The following is a 23,010-nucleotide window of genomic DNA, read 5'->3' as shown; positions in this document are numbered from 1 at the left end:
TTGTGTGGAGGTTAAGAGGATGTGTGGGGGTGTAGGGGTGAATCTAGGAGTGTGGGGTGAATAGAGTTGTGTGTGGGGGTTAGAGGATGTGTGGGGGTGTAGGGGTGAATCTAGGAGTGTGGGGTGAATAGAATTGTGTGGGGGTGTAGGGGTGAATCTGTGAGTGTGGGGTGTATGGGGGTTAAGAGGATGTGTGGGGGTGTAGGGGTGAATCTAGGAGTGTGGGGTGAATAGAGTTGTGTGGAGGTTAAGAGGATGTGTGGGGGTGTAGGGGTGAATCTAGGAGTGTGGGGTGAATAGAGGTGTGTGTGGGGGTTAAGAGGATGTGTGGGGGTGTAGGGGTGAATCTGAGTGTGGGGTGTGTGGGGGTTAAGAGGATGTGTGGGGGTGTAGGGGTGAATCTAGGAGTGTGGGGTGAATAGAGGTGTGTGTGTGTGGGGGGGTTAAGAGGATGTGTGGGGGTGTAGGGGTGAATCTAGGAGTGTGTGGTGAATAGAGTTGTGTGGGGGTTAAGAGGATGTGTGGGGGTGTAGGGGTGAATCTATGAGTGTGGGGTGTGTGGGGGTTAAGAGGATGTGTGGGGGTGAAGGGGTGAATCTAGGAGTGTGGGGTGAATAGAGGTGTGTGGGGGTTAAGAGGATGTGTGGGGGTGTAGGGGTGAATCTAGGAGTGTGGGGTGAATAGAGGTGTGTGGGGGTTAAGAGGATGTGTGGGGGTGTAGGGGTGAATCTAGGAGTGTGGGGTGAATAGAGTTGTGTGTGGGGGTTAGAGGATGTGTGGGGGTGTAGGGGTGAATCTAGGAGTGTGGGGTGAATAGAGTTGTGTGTGGGGGTTAGAGGATGTGTGGGGGTGTAGGGGTGAATCTAGGAGTGTGGGGTGAATATAATTGTGTGGGGGTGTAGGGGTGAATCTATGAGTGTGGGGTGTGTGGGGGTTAAGAGGATGTGTGGGGGTGTAGGGGTGAATCTAGGAGTGTGGGGTGAATAGAGTTGTGTGGAGGTTAAGAGGATGTGTGGGGGTGTAGGGGTGAATCTAGGAGTGTGGGGTGAATAGAGGTGTGTGTGTGGGGGTTAAGAGGATGTGTGGGGGTGTAGGGGTGAATCTGAGTGTGGGGTGTGTGGGGGTTAAGAGGATGTGTGGGGGTGTAGGGGTGAATCTAGGAGTGTGGGGTGAATAGAGGTGTGTGGGGGTTAAGAGGATGTGTGGGGGTGTAGGGGTGAATCTAGGAGTGTGGGGTGAATAGAGGTGTGTGGGGGTTAAGAGGATGTGTGGGGGTGTAGGGGTGAATCTAGGAGTGTGGGGTGAATAGAGTTGTGTGGAGGGTAAGAGGATGTGTGGGGGTGTAGGGGTGAATCTAGGAGTGTGGGGTGAATAGAGTTGTGTGTGGGGGTTAGAGGATGTGTGGGGGTGTAGGGGTGAATCTAGGAGTGTGGGGTGAATAGAATTGTGTGGGGGTGTAGGGGTGAATCTATGAGTGTGGGGTGTGTGGGGGTTAAGAGGGGGTGTAGGGGTGAATCTAGGAGTGTGGGGTGAATAGAGTTGTGTGGAGGTTAAGAGGATGTGTGGGGGTGTAGGGGTGAATCTAGGAGTGTGGGGTGAATAGAGGTGTGTGTGTGGGGGTTAAGAGGATGTGTGGGGGTGTAGGGGTGAATCTGAGTGTGGGGTGTGTGGGGGTTAAGAGGATGTGTGGGGGTGTAGGGGTGAATCTAGGAGTGTGGGGTGAATAGAGGTGTGTGTGTGTGTGGGGGTTAGAGGATGTGTGGGGGTGAAGGGGTGAATCTAGGAGTGTGGGGTGAATAGAGGTGTGTGTGTGTGTGGGGGTTAGAGGATGTGTGGGGGTGAAGGGGTGAATCTAGGAGTGTGGGGTGAATAGAGTTGTGTGGAGATTAAGAGGATGTGTAGGGGTGAATCTAGGAGTGAATCTAGGAGTGTGGGGTGAATAGAGGTGTGTGTGGGGGTTAAGAGGATGTGTGGGGGTGTAGGGGTGAATCTGAGTGTGGGGTGTGTGGGGGTTAAGAGGATGTGTGGGGGTGTAGGGGTGAATCTATGATTGTGGGGTGAATAGAGGTGTGTGGGGGTTAAGAGGATGTGTGGGGGTGTAGTGGTGAATCTATGAGTGTGGTGTGAATAGGGTAAACCTATTTCTCCCATTTGTATTAGATGAAGAAGTTAGACCCTTTTTTCTGAACAGAGGATGATTGGATAGAAATCCTTCAGAAGTGTGTTCTCAATGTCACCCTTTGTAGAATGGAGAGAAGTTATCGGAGTGCTTGTTAGTTCTTGGTTTGAGGGCACTGATTTTTACCTCTCTCTCTCTTCCCTGTAGGCTACCACACGTCAGTGTTTGGTGTGACCAGTGACTGTCTCCTGGAGGGTCTACCCAGTGTGTTGACCAGTGGCTGTGTGGTGGAGGTCATTCCATCATTACCCCGTCTTCAGCTCAGCACCTCTCTACCACGGTGAGGCACCCTGCACCCTAACCCATACCCCCTACACCCTAACCCATACCCCCTACACCCTAACCCATACCCCCTACACCCTAACCCATACCCCCTACACCCTAACCCATACCCCCTACACCCTAACCCATACCCCCTACACCCTAACCCATACCCCCTACACCCTAACCCATACCACCTGCACCCTAACCCATACCCCCTACACCCTAACCCTAACCCATGTCCCCTACACCCTAACCCATATCTCCTGCACCCTAACCCATACCCCCTGCACCCTAACCCATACCCCCTGCACCCTAACCCATACCCCCTGCACCCTAACCCATACCTCCTGCACCCTAACCCATACCCCCTGCACCCTAACCCATACCCCCTGCACCCTAACCCATACCCCCTGCACCCTAACCCATACCCCCTGCACCCTAACCCATACCCCCTGCACCCTAACCCATACCCCCTACACCCTAACCCATACCTCCTGCACCCTAACCCATACCCCCTGCACCCTAACCCATACCCCCTGCACCCTAACCCATACCCCCTGCACCCTAACCCATACCCCCTACACCCTAACCCATACCTCCTGCACCCTAACCCATACCCCCTGCACCCTAACCCATACCCCCTGCACCCTAACCCATACCCCCTGCACCCTAACCCATACCCCCTGCACCCTAACCCATACCCCCTACACCCTGTCCACACAGTACATGTTATAGCAGGTTTTATTAATCCTGTTTCTGGGGAGCAGAACTACGTTCGTTTGTTCCAGTCCAGTACTAACACACCTGATTCAACAGATCAATGAATCAAGTCGTTGACAGCTGATCAAGTATAACATTTTGAGTCTATTTGGGTATGTCCCCATAACCTTTACCTTATACCCCCTTGTTCCGCCTCATTAAATCAAACCTACGTGTCCTTTCTTCTCTGTTTTTTTAAAGCTGCTGTGTCATCAGAAGTGGCTTTCAGTCAGTCCTATTAATGCCCGGTCACACACAGAGATGATGTACTATAGCCTATATGAACCACAGTGCAGTGACCTCTATCCCGGAGCTAGATGCTGGCAGTTCTTCCTCTTCTCCTTTTTCCTGTTGTGCACCTGTTCTTACCAGTCATCAAACCAATCACTCCCCACCACTGCTTGTTATGACCAATCACTTTAACAGTTGGAAGTCTCACCTCAGTTTTCATGGGCACAACCTTAAAGTGACTGAGAATGCACTGCTCCTTTGCTTGTGAAATTCTCCACTTTACTCCAGCTCTGAGATGGTGTGTTTTAGAGATGATGGGGCAGCCACTGGGGAACGGTGGGTAGTCAGAATGCTTAGTCATAGCCACTTTAAAATGAATGAGAAGTAGTGGGGTTTCTGGACCAAAAACACGACCAGCTCCCAGCGGCATCTTGATACTTTTAGCTAGTGCTAATTCACAGCCCCCAGTCCCTAGACAGGCTCTTGTCTGCAAAGGCAGAGTCGTCGCTCAGTTCAGTCATATCTGGATTTCTTGCTTCTTCCGGCTACTTTTAAATTACCCACTGATGCCTCAGAGGAACCTCTATAATTACTAAGAACTTAAGTAATTATTTATACTTTGATAATTACAGGTTCTCTGTCTTATTAGGTAGAAAGATGGTTGGATAGATGTGCTTTCTCTTCAGCCTAGTCGCTTGCTGCTGGACGATAACAACACAGACATAATTCTGAGACTGACTGTTGTATTGATTCCTGTACCCAACAGAGTCAGCTTCAGTAATAGCACATGCACAAAGTGGACAATTGAAATCCAATTCTCTAGATTTTGTTTTTATTCAGTTTGAAGTAGTAACTAACATGGCAGAGACTAAATGGACCTCTTTTGTTGAAATCGCCACCCGTCTTGTTCCTCTATGATTTGGCCACTCAGCTTCCCTCAGTACCTCATTGTACCTTGTTCAGAATAATCCTCCCATTTCTACTCTTTTGCTGTGTGTGTGTGTGTGTGTGTGTGTGTGTGTGTGTGTGTGTGTGTGTGTGCTTTACTCGTCTCGTGTGTATTTACTATATTCTATTCTACTGTATTTAGTCTATGCCACTCCGATGTTGATCATCCTATTATTATATATTCCTTAATTCCCTCTTCCTTTTAGGTTGTGTGAATTGTTAGATATTACTGCAATGTTGGAGCTAGAAACACAAGCATTTCGCTACTCCGCAATAGCATCTGATAAACATGTGTATGTGACAAATCAAATTAGATGATATTTGTGCCCAGTGGCCAACATCAAGACAGGGTGAAAGTCCCAGACCCTCTGTGGGGCAGTGTCTAGACACACTACTCTGCGAAATAGGATTTCTTGATTCTACTCAAAATATTTTAGGCAACAAAATTAGACTAATATAATTGAGTAGACCTTTTTGCTAGTTTTTATGAGTAGATAAGCTTGAGTAAGTTGTTTGGATGTGGTCAAATAAAAATGATGGAGAAGAAAATTATTATATTAAGTTGGTTGAACTTAAATTCATAACTAAGCAAAAAATAGAAGTCCTCTCACTGTCAACTGTGTTTATTTCCAGCAAACTTAACATGTGTAAATATTTGTATGAACATAAGATTCAACAACTGAGACATAAACTGAACAAGTTCCACAGACATGTGACTAACAGAAATTGAATAATGTGTCCCTGAACAAGGGGGGGGGGGTCAAAATCAAAAGTAACAGTCAGTATCTGGTGTGGCCACCAGCTGCATTAAGTACTGCAGTGCATCTCCTCCTCATGGACTGTACCAGATTTGCTAGTTCTTGCTGTGAGATGTTACCCCACTCTTCCACCAAGGCACCTACAAGTTCCCAGACGTTCTGAGGGGATTTACATCCGTGCTCTTCGCTGGCCATGGCAGAACACTGACATTCCTGTCTTGCAGGAAATCACGCACAGAATGAGCAGTATGGCTGGTGGAATTGTCATGCTGGAGGGTCATGTCAGGATGAGCCTGCAGGAAGGGTACCACATGAGGGAGGAGGATGTCTTCCCTCTAACGCACAGCTTTGAGATTGCCTGCAATGACAAGCTCAGTCCGATGATGCTGTGACACACTGCCCCAGGCCATGACGAACCCTCCACCTCCAAATCAATCCCGATCCAGAGTACAGGCCTCGGTGTAACGCTCATTCCTTTGGCGATAAACGTGAATCCGACCATCACCCCTGGTGAGACAAAACCGCGACTCGTCAGTGAAGAGCGCTTTTTGCCAGTCCTGTCTGGTCCAGCGGCGGTGGGTTTGTGCCCATAGGCGACGTTGTTACCGGTGATGTTTGGTGAGGACCTGCCTTACAACAGGCCTACAAGGTCTTAGTCCAGCCTCTCTCAGCCTATTGCGGACAGTCTGAGCACTGATGGAGGTTTTGTGCGTTCCTGGTGTTACTCGGGCAGTTGTTGTTGCCATCTTGTACCTGCCCCGCAGGGTGTGATGTTCGGATGTACCGATCCTGTGCAGGTGTTGTTACATGCGGTCTGCCACAGCGGGGACAATCAACTGTCCGTCCTGTCTCCCTGTAGCGCTGTCTTAGGCGTCTCACAGTACAGACATTGCAATTTATTGCCCTGGCCACATCTGCAGTCCTCATGCCTCCTTGCAGCATGCCTAAGGCAGGTTCACGCAGATGAACAGGTACCCTGGGCATCTTTCTTTTGTTGTTTTTCAGAGTCAGTAGGAAGGTCTCTTTAGTTTTCATAACTGTGACCTTAATTGCCTCCCCCCTCTGTAAGCTGTTAGTGTCTTAATGACCGTTCCGCAGGTGCATGCTCATGAATTGTTCATGGTTCATTGAACAAGCATGGGAAACAGTGTTTAAACCTTTTACAATGAAGATCTGTGAAGTTATTTAGATTTTTACGAATTATCTTTGAAAGACAGGATCCTGAAAAAGGGCTGTTTCTTTTTTTGCTAAGTTTACATGAAATTGTTATTGTAACTGAATGATTCATCCTGTTATCTAGTCATTGTTACATGATATATTAATTTAGACCAATTCAAAGGTTCACATTTTTTACTTTGATTTTACTCGATCGGCTCATCTAAGAGAAAAGTTATCAGGACACCAGGAATCCTTGAAAACCATTTATTGTATATAATGTTTTGCAAAACAGCTCTTATTAAATAGTTCAAAAGCAGCAGCAATGATTCTCAAATTATTAGTTGAAAAATTACAGAATTGCAATCAACATTGCAGGTACGTCCTGATTGCTGCAGGTCGGATAAACCCTAGAATTAGGAACTAGAACACTAGCTAGTAAAGGCTCTCTGTGGGCAGAAAGGTCTCTTTAGGAGAGAATGGAGCTTCAACTCCATGGACTTCACAAGGACCAAAATAGTCTCATAGTAACCATGGATTATAACAAAAATGGGGACTCATGGAGGCTCAAATAGCTTGTGGTTTGCACTGTGTGATATTTTCCTAAATTGACATGACATCCTTAATTAAAAACATCTATTTTGTATACAAAACAGCTTACATACCGTGGGAGTGAACCTTTAAATCACACTTTGAATAATAAACGTGTCTTCCTTAACCTCTAAATTATTTAGCACAGATCATTGCATTGGGCCGATCGGGGACGGGGTCTTAGACCACAATGTGCTCGAGCTCCGCCTCTCGGTGACTAACCTCCGGTAGGCAGAGGCTGGTCCCAGCACATATTCTGTGCCCCAGGCGGCATCAACAAGAGGCAGGTCTGTGGTAGAGGACATCGTTCCTGACCTGCTACCAGAACAAATAAAGGGAGATAATAGTTCCAGAGGCTCCTCAGTGTTTAACTACGCAGGTGTTACAAAGTAACCCTGACATTCAGTCTATGACAATTGTCCTCTAGGCTGTCATTCTGCTTAAGACAGTCATTTGATTTTGAGGGCTGTCATCTTGACTGTGAGGTTTGAGCAGTCCAGCTCCACAAACAGTTTCTGGAATGCCTCGTGTAGGTAGCTGAAATTCCGAGCATAATGTCATGCCAAGTAGAATGACACAAGCCTGTTGGACACTACCCAGACCGGTGATCACCAAGACAACCCTCTAGGACGGTGCCCATCTCCTCTGGACCATCACTCGCTATGGCACCCTCCTTCTTGATCACACAGATTTAAATTACATGTTGTGCAAGGTCTTGCAGGACATTACCCCCTTCAGATTCCTGTAAAAAAATAAAATAGACACATTCTTTCGATGTTGGGGATCAAATTTTACATGCAAATTTAATGCAAATTTGCTCATTTAAATCAATCTGGATTATGAGATGCCATTATTTTTATCAGAATACAGTGAACATTCTCTCTCTCTCTCTCACACACACACACACACTAGAATATTCAGGTCAGAAAATGCTTTATTGCCCTCACATGGTAGTCTCCTTCAGCCAGGTAGTCAATCAAGCAAATTACTCACTGAACTCACATCATGACCCTGATATAGAATAAAGTCACTGTTGTCATTGAATTGAATCTGTGCATGTGAAGGAGGGAAATCTATGCATTCACCGATCCACGTACAGTGCCTTGCGAAAGTATTCGGCCCCCTTGAACTTTGCGACCTTTTGCCACATTTCAGGCTTCAAACATAAAGATATAAAACTGTATTTTTTTGTGAAGAATCAACAACAAGTGGGACACAATCATGAAGTGGAACGACATTTATTGGATATTTCAAACTTTTTTAACAAATCAAAAACTGAAAAATTGGGCGTGCAAAATTATTCAGCCCCCTTAAGTTAATACTTTGTAGAGCCACCTTTTGCTGCGATTACAGCTGTAAGTCGCTTGGGGTATGTCTCTATCAGTTTTGCACATCGAGAGACTGAAATTTTTTCCCATTCCTCCTTGCAAAACAGCTCGAGTTGGATTCAGGTCTGGACTTTGACTTGGCCATTCTAACACCTGGATATGTTTATTTTTGAACCATTCCATTGTAGATTTTGCTTTATGTTTTGGATCATTGTCTTGTTGGAAGACAAATCTCTGTCCCAGTCTCAGGTCTTTTGCAGACTCCATCAGGTTTTCTTCCAGAATGGTCCTGTATTTGGCTCCATCCATCTTCCCATCAATTTTAACCATCTTCCCTGTCCCTGCTGAAGAAAAGCAGGCCCAAACCATGATGCTGCCACCACCATGTTTGACAGTGGGGATGGTGTGTTCAGCTGTGTTGCTTTTACACCAAACATAACGTTTTGCATTGTTGCCAAAAAGTTCAATTTTGGTTTCATCTGACCAGAGCACCTTCTTCCACATGTTTGGTGTGTCTCCCAGGTGGCTTGTGGCAAACTTTAAACTACACTTTTTATGGATATCTTTAAGAAATGGCTTTCTTCTTGCCGCTCTTCCATAAAGGCCAGATTTGTGCAATATACGACTGATTGTTGTCCTATGGACAGAGTCTCCCACCTCAGCTGTAGATCTCTGCAGTTCATCCAGAGTGATCATGGGCCTCTTGGCTGTATCTCTGATCAATCTTCTCCTTGTATGAGCTGAAAGTTTAGAGGGACGGCCAGGTCTTGGTAGATTTGCAGTGGTCTGATACTCCTTCCATTTCAATATTATCGCTTGCACAGTGCTCCTTGGGATGTTTAAAGCTTGGGAAATATTTTTGTATCCAAATCCGGCTTTAAACTTCTTCACAACAGTATCTCGGACCTGCCTGGTGTGTTCCTTGTTCTTCATGCTCTCTGCACTTTTAACGGACCTCTGAGACTATCACAGTGCAGGTGCATTTATACGGAGACTTGATTACACACAGGTGGATTGTATTTATCATCATTAGTCATTTAGGTCAACATTGGATCATTCAGAGATCCTCACTGAACTTCTGGAGAGAGTTTGCTGCACTGAAAGTAAAGGGGCTGAATAATTTTGCTCGCCCAATTTTTCAGTTTTTGATTTGTTAAAAAAGTTTGAAATATCCAATAAATGTCGTTCCACTTCATGATTGTGTCCCACTTGTTGTTGATTCTTCACAAAAAAATACAGTTTTATATCTTTATGTTTGAGGCCTGAAATGTGGCAAAAGGCCGCAAAGTTCAAGGGGGCCGAAATACTTTCGCAAGGCACTGTATCCTATATTACTAAAAGGCGTACAATGCTTGGGTAGCAGAGCAGGGCCTGTGGATTAAATTGCAGCACCAAACATAAGCCAGCTAAATATAAAACAGTGAATTTTTCCTGAGAAAACTTTACCTGGAGTAGGACCTCCAGCATGACCCGCAATCTGTGTCCAGGGGCCCTCCCTGGGAATGGAATAATGACGGCAATATAGGGGTGTACTGGCCCAACGTGGCCATAAACCTTGGCTCAATATGCTTTGTGGTGTACTGGCCCAACGTGGCCATAAACCTTGGCTCAATATGCTTTGTGGTGTACTGGCCCAACGTGGCCATAAACCTTGGCTCAAGATGCTTTGTGGTGTACTGGCCCAATGTGGCCATAAACCTTGGCTCAAGATGCTTTGTGGTGTACTGGCCCAACGTGGCCATAAACCTTGGCTCAAGATGCTTTGTGGTGTACTGGCCCAACGTGGCCATAAACCTTGGCTCAAGATGCTTTGTGGTGATCCTCTGGAATGTTTTTATTTATCTGAAAGACAAATACTGGAATATCATCAAGCAAGGCTAATAAGAGGTTTCATTTGGTATTGTATTTTTTGGCTGCTGACTCACTTGAGGCATCAAACAGAGCAGGCCATCTGCCTTTCATCTCTTAACACTGGGACACTGGTTGATGACTTCCTGTCTTCGGTGGGCAAATGTCTTGGTCAACAATCTAGCAGTCTTGGGTGGTAGCTAGTCCAATTTTGACTAAGCAGCGCCTACATTAGTCAAAAGCTACTTTTATTAAACATGCTGTGTGCAGAGCTGGGGCAAATGCCAACATAACAAAATGTGGGAAAGTCAAGGGTTCTGAATACTTTCCAAGTGCACTGTACTTACCATGTTTTCTGTACTAAACTATATAGAATATTAGCCTGCTGCAAACTCCCTACTAAATCGCACAGTACGGCCTTGATCTGATACAGTGCCTTCAGAAACTATTCAGACCCATTTACTTTTCCCACATTTTGTTAACTTCTTAGGGCTGAAATCCCGTTAACGGGATCGATTTGACAACAGCCAGTGAAAGTGCAGGGAGCCAAATTCAAAACAACAAATCTCATAGTTACAATTCCTCAAACAAATAAGGATCTTATACCATTTTAAAGGTAATCTTGTTGTTAATCCCACCACAGTGTCCGATTTCAAATGGGCTTTACAGTGAAAGCACCACAAACGAGTATGTTATGTCAGAGCCAAGTCACAGAAAAACACAGCCATTTTTCCAGCCAAAGAGAGGAGTCACAAAAATCAGAAATGGAGATAAAATGAATCACTAACCTTTGATGATCTTCATCAGATGACACTCATAGGACTTCATGTTACACAATACATGTATGTTTTATTCAATAAAGTTCCTATTTATATAAAAAAATCTCAGTATATATTGGTGCGTTATGTTCACTAGTTCCAAAAACATCTGGTGATTTTGCAGAGAGCCACATCAATTTACAGAAACACTGATGAAAATACAGGTGGAAATATAGATACACTTCTCCTTAATGCAACCGCTGTGTCAGATTTCAAAAAAGCTTTACAGATAAAGCAAACCATGCAATAATCTGAGTACGGCGCTCAGAGACCCAACAAGCCAAAAAGATATCCGCCATATTGTGCAGTCAACAGAAGTCAGAAATAACATCATAAATATTAACTAACCTTTGATGATCTTCATCAGAATGCACTCCCAGGAGTACCAGTTCCACAATAAATGTTTGATTTATTCGATAATATCCATTTATGTCCAAATAGCTACTTTTGTTAGCGCGTTTGGTAAACAAATCAAAACTCACAAAGCTCGTTCACTAGTTGCAGACGAAATGTCAAAAAGTTCCGTTACATTCTGTAGAAACATGTCAAACGATGTATAGAATCAATCTTTAGGATATTTTTAACATTAATCTTCAATAATGTTCCAACCGGAGAATTCTCATGTGAATGCGCGTGACCCGCTCGTGGCTGCTGGCAGTCCTCTGACTCATTCCCCTCTCATTCAGCTCCCCTTCACAGTAGAAGCCTCAAACAGTGGCTAGTGGAAGCCTTAGGAAGTGCAACATGACCAATATCCCACTGTATCTTCAATAGGGGCTGAGTTGAAAATCGACCAACCTCAGATTTCCCACTTCCTGGTTGGATTTTTTTCTCAGGTTTTTGCCTGCCATATGAGTTCTGTTATACTCACATACATCATTCAAACAGTTTTAGAAACTTCAGAGTGTTTTCTATCCAAATGTACTAATAATATGCATATATTAGCAACTGGGACTGAGGAGCAGGCAGTTTACTCTGGGCACCTTATTCATCCAAGCTACTCAATACGGAGTCTTTAGGTGCCTTTTGGCAAACTCCAAGCTGGTTGTCATTTGCTTTTTACTGAAGAGTGGCTGATTGGTGGAGTGCTGCAGAGATGGGAGAACCTTCCAGAAGGACAACCATCTCCACAGAGGATCTCTAGAGCTCTGTCAGAGTGACCATCAGGTTATTGGTCCCCTCCCTGATCAAGGCCCTTTGAAAAAGTCAAGGGTTCTGAATACTTTCTGGAGATACTATATATCTCTAGAGAAACTGCATTACAAAATGTAATTCCAATTGAATTGACATAGGTCTATTACTTGATTTAAAATCAGACAAATAACCATATTTTTGTTAATCGTTCAGCACTAGTCTGAAGACACGTTTTTAACCCTTCTGTATCTGTCTCCAGTTCGGCCCATCCCCTCCAGCCCTCTAAAGAGGAGTTGTCCAGCAGTGTGTCTGTCCAGCTGTTTAACGGAGAGACCCAGCATCTGACCATCACCCTGGAAAACATTGGCTCTGAAGACCTGGAGACGCTGGAGGTCGCCTCCAAGACCTGTAATACTAAAGGTCAGGGGTCAGACAAAACACATACACACACACGCTTTCATGCTGTTTCTAAACCAGTGATTCCTTTGATGTGCTTTCCCTCCATCTGTTTCTTTCTGTCTCTTTCTGTGTCTCTGTCTTTCTCTCTCCCTCCCTCCCTCTCTCACTGTCTCTCTCTCTCTTTCTGTGTCTCTGTCTTTCTCTCTCCCTCCCTCCCTCTCCCTCTCTGTCCCTCTCTCACGGTCTCTCTTTCCCTCCCTCTCTCACTGTCACTCTCTCTCCCTCTCTCTCCCCTGGTGACTCCTCCTGTCCTCTCGTCAGCGTTAGAGGTCACTGGTCATTGTGTTTCGGTTCTTCAGCTTTCGTGCTCTTATGTCTTTTCTCTTTGTTACTTTGCAGAGCTGGGATGGCCCAAGCTCTGCAGTTTTGCTCTCTCTCTCCCCCTCCCTCCCCCATGTATCCAGCTGACATCTGGAATATGTTCTGACAAAACGTTGCACATCAACAATTGTGCCACGTAGTTAGCCGTCAAACTTGCAATTACAACTGTAGTCCACCTGTGGTGCGTGGTTTAAATTCAAATGACCCACCTGCTCTGTCAGAGCTGTGGTTTACTGTTGGCGTTGTAGAGGGATGCAATTTGACACATTCCTTTTGAAGTTGCCAAGGAAACTCACGTGATGAGCAGAATGGCTGCGATAGAGGTGGGAGCGGCTTGCCAGTACAGTGCTGCTGTGGATCCTCTTACATCATGGATACACTGGTTTTAACAGGGCTGGGGGGAAACCATCTGTCTTCTTCTTATAGGAAGAGTCCTTTGCTCTTGCTTTGATTTTAACGTACAGTACAGTCTTCACATTTTCAGTTGAAGTCCTGGCTGTGAACTTGCCTTGAACTTATCAAGGCGTTTCATTGTCTTCACATTGAAAGAATCCCTTCTCTCGAACAAAATCTGAAAGAATATTCAGTAGACTACTCACCATAAAGTAGGCTACGGTCTTATACCAACAAGTTGTGTTGATGTGTTGGTTTGAAAAGGATCCCACCAGATATCTTCTCAATGTATTAACATATTCTTAAAAGGCAATTTGTTCAAAGGCAACCTTCTGCAGAGTCATCACACCTTGGTTGAGGAGGCTAAAAGTATGAAGCATTATGACAAACCTAATTACTGTTCTCCAGAACTGCAAGCTGCACATCAACGTTAGAAAGTTTCCTAATGTTCACGCTTTCTTTGTCAGCGTTGGTGAAAAGCCAAAAGGCTTTTAAAGTGATGATTGATTGTGTTTTGTTTTCTCTCTGGAAGCAGAAACGCTCTTGATATGATGAAATTACAGAGGTCGTGTCGCAAATGGCACCCTATTCCCTATATAGTGTACTACTACTGACCAGTTGTGCACTATATAGGGAATAGGGTGCCGTGTCGGGACACAGCCAACAGTTGGAGTACCGTAAGTGGAGGAAAGGAGCATCATCTCATTTTCTTCTTACGTCTCGTCATTAAGAAGCTCTGTGGTTTATTTCCCTAGAGGGGTTACCTTGGCATAGATCCTGCATCAGATATTCTTTGAGTTTTGCCAGATCTCATACAGAAACAGAGTTCATCGAATTTAGATGAGATTCCTTTACTTCAGTTCGGGTTTATTGGATGGTCTTATGGGTTGGAGATGTTGGGAGTTGCAGTCCCACTTGACATGACATTTGGTAATGAACGATTTGTAAAGCATGTGTAGGCAATATATAAGGTCCCCAAGAGGCTTTTACAGGGCCTTCAGAAAGTATTCACACCCCTGGACCTTTTCACATGTTGTGTTACAAGGTGGGATTAAAATTGTTGACAAAAAAGGAGAATTAAATCAATCTACATAAAATACTCTGTCAAAGTGGAAGAACAATTCCAACATTTGGAAAACATTTATGAAAAATAAAACACTATCTTCATTACATAAGTATTCAACATAAGTGTTAGAATCACCTTTTGCAGTGATTATAGCTGTGAATCGGTCTGGGTGAGTCTCTAAGAGCTTTGCACACCATTCCTTTTTAAATTCTCCAAGCTGTGTCAAGTTGGTTGTTGATCATTTCTAGACAGCTGTTTTCAAGCCTCACCATAGATTTGCAAGCCGATTTAAGTCAAAACTGTAACTAGGCCACTCAGGAACATTCAATGTTGTCTTGATAAGCAAACTCCAGTGTATATTTGGTTAATTTGGTCTCCAGTGTCTGTTGGAAAGCAGACTGAACCAGGTCTTCCTCTAGGATTTTGCCTGTGCTTAGCTCTTTTCAGTTTTTTTATCCTAAAAAAACTCCCTAGTATAGTACTTACCGGTGACAAGCATACGTATAGCATGAAGCAGCCGCCACCATTCTTGAAAATATGAAGAGCGGTACTCATAACGCTTTGTTTTCGGGGCATGAAGTTCATTTCTTTGGCACATTTTTAGCAGTTTTATTTTAGTGTCTTATTACAAACAGGTGCATATTTTGGAATATTTGTACTATGTACAGGCTAGAGGTCGAACGATTATGATTTTTCAACACCGATACTGATTATTGGAGGACCAAAAAAAAAGCTGATACCGATTAATCGGACTATTTTTGTGTGTGTGTGTGTGTGTGTGTGTGTGTGTGTGTGTGTGTGTGTGTGTGTGTGTGTATATATATATATATATATATATATATATATATATATATATATATATATATATATATACACACATACACACACACACACACACACAGTATATCACAAAAGTGAGTACACCCCTCACATTTTTGTAAATATTTGAGTAAATCTTTTCATGTGACAACACTGAAGAAATGACACTTTGCTACAATGTAAAGTAGTGAGTGTATAGCTTGTATAACAGTGTAAATTTGCTGTCCCCTCAAAATAACTCAACACACAGCCATTAATGTCTAAACCGCTGACAACAAAAGTGAGTACACCCCTGTGTGTAGGCCAGTGATAAAAACATCTACATGTAATGTATTTTAAATTCAGGCTGTAACACAACCAAATGTGGAAAAAGTCAAGCGGTGTGAGTACTTTCTGTAGGCAGTGTAGACTGCTCTAGATTCTATGAGATTCTATTAGTTTGGTGCTGTAGTGAAAGGTATCCAATATATGGTTTAGTGTTGAGTTCTAGCCACCTGCTGGAGGTGCTGTGAGCTGAGCAATTGCACTATAAATATCTGTTGAAATACTACCCCCCCCCCCTCACCCAAATCCGTTGACATTGCTAACGGAAAGGAAATGCAGGTAAGGCTACAATAATCACTTTAATTGATTAAGACAAACTGCAAGCCAAAGCTACACATGTTCTCCTCCCACACATAGATTAATTTACGCATTTTGTCTTGACAGCTTGTTCCAACATTGTGTTGTGACTTACACATAGTTACAATATTTATTTGGTTCTTTCAATGGAGTCGGTAAAAGGAGTACTGTGCGTGCCCATATAACACCCTGCACTGTCATGCAGCCAGAAATCCAGAAAGATGGTTGTCCTTCTGGAAGGTTTTCCCATCTCCACAGAGGAACTCCATTGGGTTCTTGGTCACCTCCCTGACCAAGGCCCTTCTCCTCCGATTGCTCAGTTTGGCCTGGCAGCCAACTCTAGGAAGAGTCTTGGTCGTTCCAAACTTCTTTCCATTAAGAATGATGGAGGCCACTGTGTTCTTGGGGACCTTCAATGCTGCAGAAATGTTTTGGTACCTTTCCCCACATCTGTGCCTTGACGCAACCCTGTCTTGGATCTCTACAGACAATTCCTTCGACATCATGGCTTGGTTTTTGCTCTGACATGCACTGTCAACTGTGGGACCTATAGACAGGTGTGTGCCTTTCCAAATCATATCCAATCAATTGAATTTACCACAGGTGGACTCCAATCAAGTTGTAGAAACATCTCAAGGATGATCAGTGGAAACAGGATGCACCTGAGCTCAATTTCGAGTCTATGTATAAAGCAGTTGTGGCTGGATCAGCAATTTGCAAGTAACACTTTTGATAACTGTGCACCAGTGGCAAGTCACAATTTAGTTGTTCACATTAAAGTGACACATTTAACGTTTCAATAAAATGTGTAATTAAAAGTAAAACATAATTCAGTTTGAAAATGGAACATGAAAACATTTGAATAAGCCAAATATGAGGAACAATGTCACATTATAAATAAAAACTTCAGCTGCAGAAAAGGATGCTAGGTAACATGCAAAAAATGTGTGTACTTATGTTTTTGAATGTATACTTTAAATATATTTTGTGGACATTTAAAAATACTTTTTTGAAAGGATACTTAAGTATTTATTTTTTTATATGAAAAAGTATACTCCGGAAGCATGTTCCTCAGCTGTGCATGTGGGATAAACTGTCATTATCATTGTCAACTTTCTCTGCACTCTTCAAAACTCATTACTGACACAAACTACAGTGCCTTGCAAAAGTATTCATACCCCTTGGATGTCTTCACATTTTATCGTTACAAAGTGGGATTAAAATTGATTTAATTGTATTTCTTTGAATAACAATCTACACATAAGTGGAAGAAATTATTGTTTAATACAAAAAATATATAGTCATTGCATATTCAGCTCCCTGAAAACATGTTAGAAACACCTTCTGCAACGATTACAGTGGTGAGTCTTCTTGGATACGTCTCTAAGAGCTGGATTCTGCTATATTAACCCTTTATTCTTTTCATAATTCTTCAAGCACTGTCAAGATGTTGGGGCTCATTGCTAGACAGAAATGTTCAAGTCTTGCCATAGATTTTCAAGCAGATTTAAGTTGAAATTGTAACTTGGCCACTCATGAGCATTCACTGTCTTCTTAGTAAATAACTCCAGTGTAGATTTGTCCATGTGCTCTAGGTTATTGTCCTGCTGAAATGTGGCTTTCCCTCCCAGTGTCTGTTGTAAATCAGACTGAAGCAGGTTTTTCTCTATGATTTTGTCTCTGTTTATCTCCATCCCGTTTCTTTTCATCCTGAAAAACTCCCCAGTATTTTCCGATGTCAAGCATACCCATACCATGATGCAGCCACCACCATGCTTTGAAATAAGGCAGCAATGACTCAGTGATGTGTTGTTGGATTTACCCCAAACATAAGGCTTTGCGTTTAGGCCAAAAAGTGTATTCCTTAGCTGTTTTTTTCCATTATTATTTTGTATATTTGTATTCCTCTTTTCACTCTTTCATTTAACTCTTAATGCTGATCCAATCTCTGTTTTCTCCCATCACAGCCTTTGAACTGTGAAACTGTTTTAAAATCACCAATGGTCTCATGGAAACATCACTGAGCAGTTTATTTCCTGTCCAGCAGCTCAGCTCAGAAGGACGACCATTTGATGTGTCTTGGGCGTTTAATACATAATCCACATAATTATTAACTTGACCATGCTTAAAGAGATATTCAATGTCTGATTTTATATGTTTACCGATCTACCAATCACTGCCCTTCTGTTCTTCCAGAGTATTTTGAGTTCATGGTTGACAATACATAACAGTGAAATACATTTGAAGCCCTTTTTCACAATAAAATGTGAAGAAATACAATGGTTATGGGTACTTTCGCAAGGCACTGTATACTTAGTGTACTTGATCACTCACAAGCAGAATTTCATTTTTTTTAAAAAGTATACTTGAACGTAAAAACAATTCAAAGTATATTTTGAATGAAAATACTAAATTACAATTAAAGCATTATAAATTGAAGTATAATGATAGTGAACTTAAGTTTAATGATAAAAAACAAGGAATTTAAAGTGCATGTTTAATAAGTTTATTGAAGATTGATGATCGTGTATTTATAGTATACAAAATGACAACAAAAAACGATGCATTTCAAGGACACTTTTAATAAGTGTAAGGATATTATATTTCTAGTATACTTAAGATATACTAGAAAAGTACATCTCATATTTGAAGTATATTATTAGAATGTTTTATATATTTAAGTATACATTGGTATACCTGTAATATATTAAAGTAAAGATTTGCTTGGGATCGTCATCCATTGTCCAACTGTTGTGTTTATTAGAATTGTTTTAAAAACCTTTGACAATATTGGTGACCGTTGCTAATAGTGTAGATCCGAGACTCACAGAGGAGAAATAGGCTTCACACACAACTAAGTAATAAAAGAAAATAAGATGCTCTTTTCTCCTCCACTTGGACATTCTCTGGCTGCGTCAGAGACACATTCACATCTTTAGAAGGAAGTACTAACGACTGTCTCCCCTCTGGACCGTCGCCAGGCTACTTTTTGTCCCCCCTGATCCTGTGTTTGTACTACACAGTCAGGCTCATTATATACAGGACAGCACCAAAACCAATTAAGCTGACATCTGAGGTAGATATAGTAGACCTTTTTGGAGGTGTTTAATGACACATCAGACTGGTTGTGAAGGAAGTCTTAACCTGTTTCTGTTTCATTTGTGTTCGCTGTGTTCCTGGTGGCTGGTTGTAGGTGATCAATGCCTGTTTCTGTTTCATTTGTGTTCGCTGTGTTCCTGGTGGCTGGTTGTAGGTGATCAATGCCTGTTTCTGTTTCATTTGTGTTCACTGTGTTCCTGGTGGCTGATTGTAGGTGATCAATGCCTGTTTCTGTTTCATTTGTGTTCGCTGTGTTCCTGGTGGCTGGTTGTAGGTGATCAATGCCTGTTTCTGTTTCATTTGTGTTCACTGTGTTCCTGGTGGCTGATTGTAGGTGATCAATGCCTGTTTCTGTTTCATTTGTGTTCGCTGTGTTCCTGGTGGCTGGTTGTAGGTGATTAATGCCTGTTTCTGTTGGTGTTTTCACCTGTTGTAGTAGTAAGTCTAGTAAAATGTATGTTTTCTTTTTAGATTCTCCATTAGCCTGGAAGAGGTTGCTGCCTATGTCTTCATTCTGCTTTGTTTACGTTAGACAAGGTTCTCCTTTCTTCGTTACTTCTTAGCCGTATTTGTTGGAACGCCTTCCAGATACTAAAAATTGTGCACCCACGCAGACACACACACACTCTCCCGGACGAGTGAAACACCTTCTCCCGCTTCAAGCAAAACAACCTTGAGCTGCTGACACAGGCCCCTGGCGCTCTTGAGGACGGTGTGCTCTCGTTCTCTGTGGCCAACGTGAGTAAGTCATTTAAGCGTATTAACCCTCGCAAGGCTGCCGGCCCAGGCGGCAACTCAAGCCACGTCTTCAGAGCATGTGCAGACCAGCTGGCTGGAGTGTTTACGGACATATTCAGTCTCTCCTTATCCAGGTCCCCACTTGCTTCAAGATGTCCTGTACCCAAGAAAGGTAACTGAACTAAATGACTGTCACCCAGCAGGACTCACCGCTGTCATCATGAAGCACTTTGAGAGGCTAGTTAAGGATCATATCACCTCCACCTTGCCAGACACCGTGGACCCACTACAATTCACATATCGTCCCAACAGATCATTGGACAACACAATCACCATTGCAATACCTATGTAAGAAATAACTGTAAGAATGCTGTTCATCGACTACAGCTCAACCTTCAACACCATAGTTCCCTCCAAGCTCATCACTGAGCTCAGCTCCGTGGGTCTGAACCCCGACCTGTGCAACTGGGCCTGAACTTCCGGACAGGCCGACATGAAATGGTGAAGTTGGGCAACAACGCCTCTACCACACTGATCCTCAACACAGGGGCCCCACAGGGGTGCATGTTCAGCACCCTCCTGTACTCCCTGTTCACCCATGACTGCGTGGCCACACACATCTCCAACTCAATCATGAAGTTTGCTGATGATACAACAGTGGTAGGCCTGATTACCAACAACGATGAGACAAATGCTGCAGCAGCTGTTTTCAAAGTATTTCTGCAGGTAATTGCACAAATATATACTAACCCTGTATCCCATCTCGTGCAGAAACACTGCCTTGCAGGGGAGCTGAGCTCATTGAGGGGAGTCATTTTTGGAGATGCAGCACACGGGCATAAAAGTTGGTCTAATTTACTACAAAGTGAGACTTTGTCCCCGTGCTTCTTGACTTTTTACATTGTTTTGTTCACAAGCTCAGTTTTAGCTTGAGTCTGCTGCTTCAATTAATAGGGAAGAGACGCCCTAGTCATATCCCAAATTTCACAGACACACGTGACAGGACTCGAGTGGCCCTGTTACTGCGATAACCTCCTGTCCTTAAAGGGGCAGCTGAACATTTTCTCTGATATTTTGATTAAAAAAAAACTGAGGTCACAAAATGTTTTATGTAATTATGGTAAAAAAATATTTTAGCTGTAAAAAAATCTGATTTTTTATGTTTTTTAATCAATCTACCTGCCGCTTGGTGGTGGAACAAAAAGTGAATTTTAGGATCTGGCCTACAGCATAGTGGTGCCAGGAAAATAACCTCCCCTTCAATATCAACAAACCAAGGAGCTGGTTGTGAACTACAGGCAGCCCCCCGCACCTCTGATTCAGAGGGGTTGGGTTAAATGTGGAAGACACATTTCAGTTGAAGGCATTCAGTTGTAATACTGACGAGGTATCCCCCTTTCCCAATTGCAGCGTCCAGAACCAAAGGGATTTCCAGAGGGTGGTGTGGTCAGCCCAATGCATCATCAGGGGCACACTGCCTGCCCTCCAGGATATCTACAGCACCCGATGTCACAGGAAGGCCAAGAAGATCATCAAGGACCTCCGGTGCATTAAAGCTGGGACCGATTTCCAGGCCATCAGACTGTTAAATGTCACCACTAGCCGGCCTCAGCCCAGTACCCTGCCCTGATCCTTAGTCACTGTTCTAGCCGGCTACCACCCGGTACTCTGACTGCTGCCCTATGCACGTAGTCATTGAACATTGGTCACCTTAATAATGTTTACATACTGTTTCACCCACTATGTACACTGTCCAAAAATATAAGCGTTTCAACAATTTGACTGAGTTACAGTTCATTTAATGAAATAAGTCAATTGAAATACATTCATTACACCCTAATCTATGGATTTCACATGACTGGGAATGCAGATATGCATCTATTGGTCCAGATATCTTTAAAAAAAAAAGTAGGGGCGTGGATCAGAAAACCAGTCTGGTGTGACCCACCCATCTTCACATTGAGTTGATCAGGCTGTTGATTGTGGCCTGTGGAATGGTGTCCCTCTCTTCTTCAGTGGTTGTGTAAAGTTGCTGGATATTGACGGGAACTGGAACACGCTGCTGTACTTGTAGATTCAGGGCATCCCAAACATGCTCAATGGGTGACAAGTCGGGTGAATATGCTGGCCATGGAAGAACTGGGACATTTTTACAGACGTATACAGATCCTTGAGACATGGGGCTGTGCATTATCTTGCTGAAAGATGAGGTGATGGCGTCGGATCAATGGCACGACAATGGGCCTCAGGATCTCGTCACAGTATCTCTGTGCATTGAAGTTGCTGTCGATAAAATGCAATTGTGTTCGTTGTCTGTAGTTTATGTCTGTCCATACCATAATCCCACCGCCACCATGGGGCACTCTGTTCACAACGTTGACATCAGCACAACGCTCGCCAACATGACGCCATACACGTGGTCTGCAGTTGTGAGGCTGGTTGGACGTACTGCCAAATGGTAGAGAATTAGCATTAAATTCTCTGCCAACAGCTCTGGTGGACATTCCTGCAGTCAGCATGCCAGTTGCACGCGCCGTCAAAACTTGAGACATCTGTGACATTATGGTGTGTGACAAAACTTCACATTTTACAGTGGCCTTTTATTGCCCCCAGCTTCTTGATATGCCACACCTGTCAGGTGGATGGATTATCTTGGCAAAGGAGAAATGCTCACTAACAGGGATGTAAACAAATTTGTGCACAACATTTGAGAGAAATCAGCTTTTTGTGCGTATGGAACATTTCTGGGATCTTTTATTTCAGCTCATGAAACATGGGAACAACACTTGACATGTTTATATTGTTGTTCAGTGTGTATACAGTACTGTGTTCGAGTCATCGCTCATCCTATATAACTTAGTTTTTGTATTGTGTGTATCGTTTTATTTATTTTTGCTAGGCGTTACGACACTGTTGGAGCGACAAACACAAGCATTTCGCTGCACCTGCGATAACGTCTGCAAATCTGTGTACTTGACCAATACACGTTTATTTGATTTGACACACACACGAACACACACACATGGGCTGCTACCCACGGCAGCTCAGCCAAAACCCTACGGTGTAGGAACACCACATGGAGCTCTGCATCATGTAATCAGGCCTGTTAATTGCACAGCACTGCCATGGATCATACTACAAATGGCTTTTAGTGAGAGCCCACTTCTCAGTTGTCTCTTGTTGGCAGCCATTGTGTCCTAATTGCTTTAGGAACAACTGCATAGCATTATTACATGCAGAGTGATGGAGATGTTGCAAAGATTTAAAATCCTACATTTACATACAGTATCTCTATGGGTCTGAAGTTCCAGTTTGAGATTTAAAATCCTACATTTACATACAGTATCTCTATGGGTCTGAAGTTCCAGTTTGAGATTTAAAATCCTACATTTACGTACAGTATCTCTATGGGTCTGAAGTTCCGGTTTGAGATTTAAAATCCTACATTTACATACAGTATCTCTATGGGTCTGAAGTTCCA

At 43.4% G+C, this 23,010-nt stretch overlaps 1 protein-coding gene across 4 annotated transcripts in view; it reads left to right on the top strand.

Moving 5' to 3' along the window:
* Positions 1–23,010, top strand: part of trappc9 (trafficking protein particle complex 9) — a 283,555-nt gene that overhangs the window by 62,798 nt on the left and 197,747 nt on the right. For all 4 annotated transcript variants that reach the window (XM_036952949.1, XM_036952950.1, XM_036952948.1 and 1 more), the window contains 2 exons: positions 2,327–2,459; positions 12,273–12,433. In XM_036952949.1, the coding sequence (XP_036808844.1) occupies positions 2,327–2,459; positions 12,273–12,433 (294 nt within the window). The remainder of the gene's footprint in view (positions 1–2,326; positions 2,460–12,272; positions 12,434–23,010) is intronic.

The sequence above is a fragment of the Oncorhynchus mykiss genome, chromosome 18, assembly GCF_013265735.2.
Source record: "Oncorhynchus mykiss isolate Arlee chromosome 18, USDA_OmykA_1.1, whole genome shotgun sequence".
NCBI classification, from domain to species: Eukaryota; Metazoa; Chordata; class Actinopteri; order Salmoniformes; family Salmonidae; genus Oncorhynchus; species Oncorhynchus mykiss.
The sequence above is the reverse complement of the archived record's forward strand: the minus strand, read 5'-3'. Positions and strand labels throughout refer to the sequence as shown.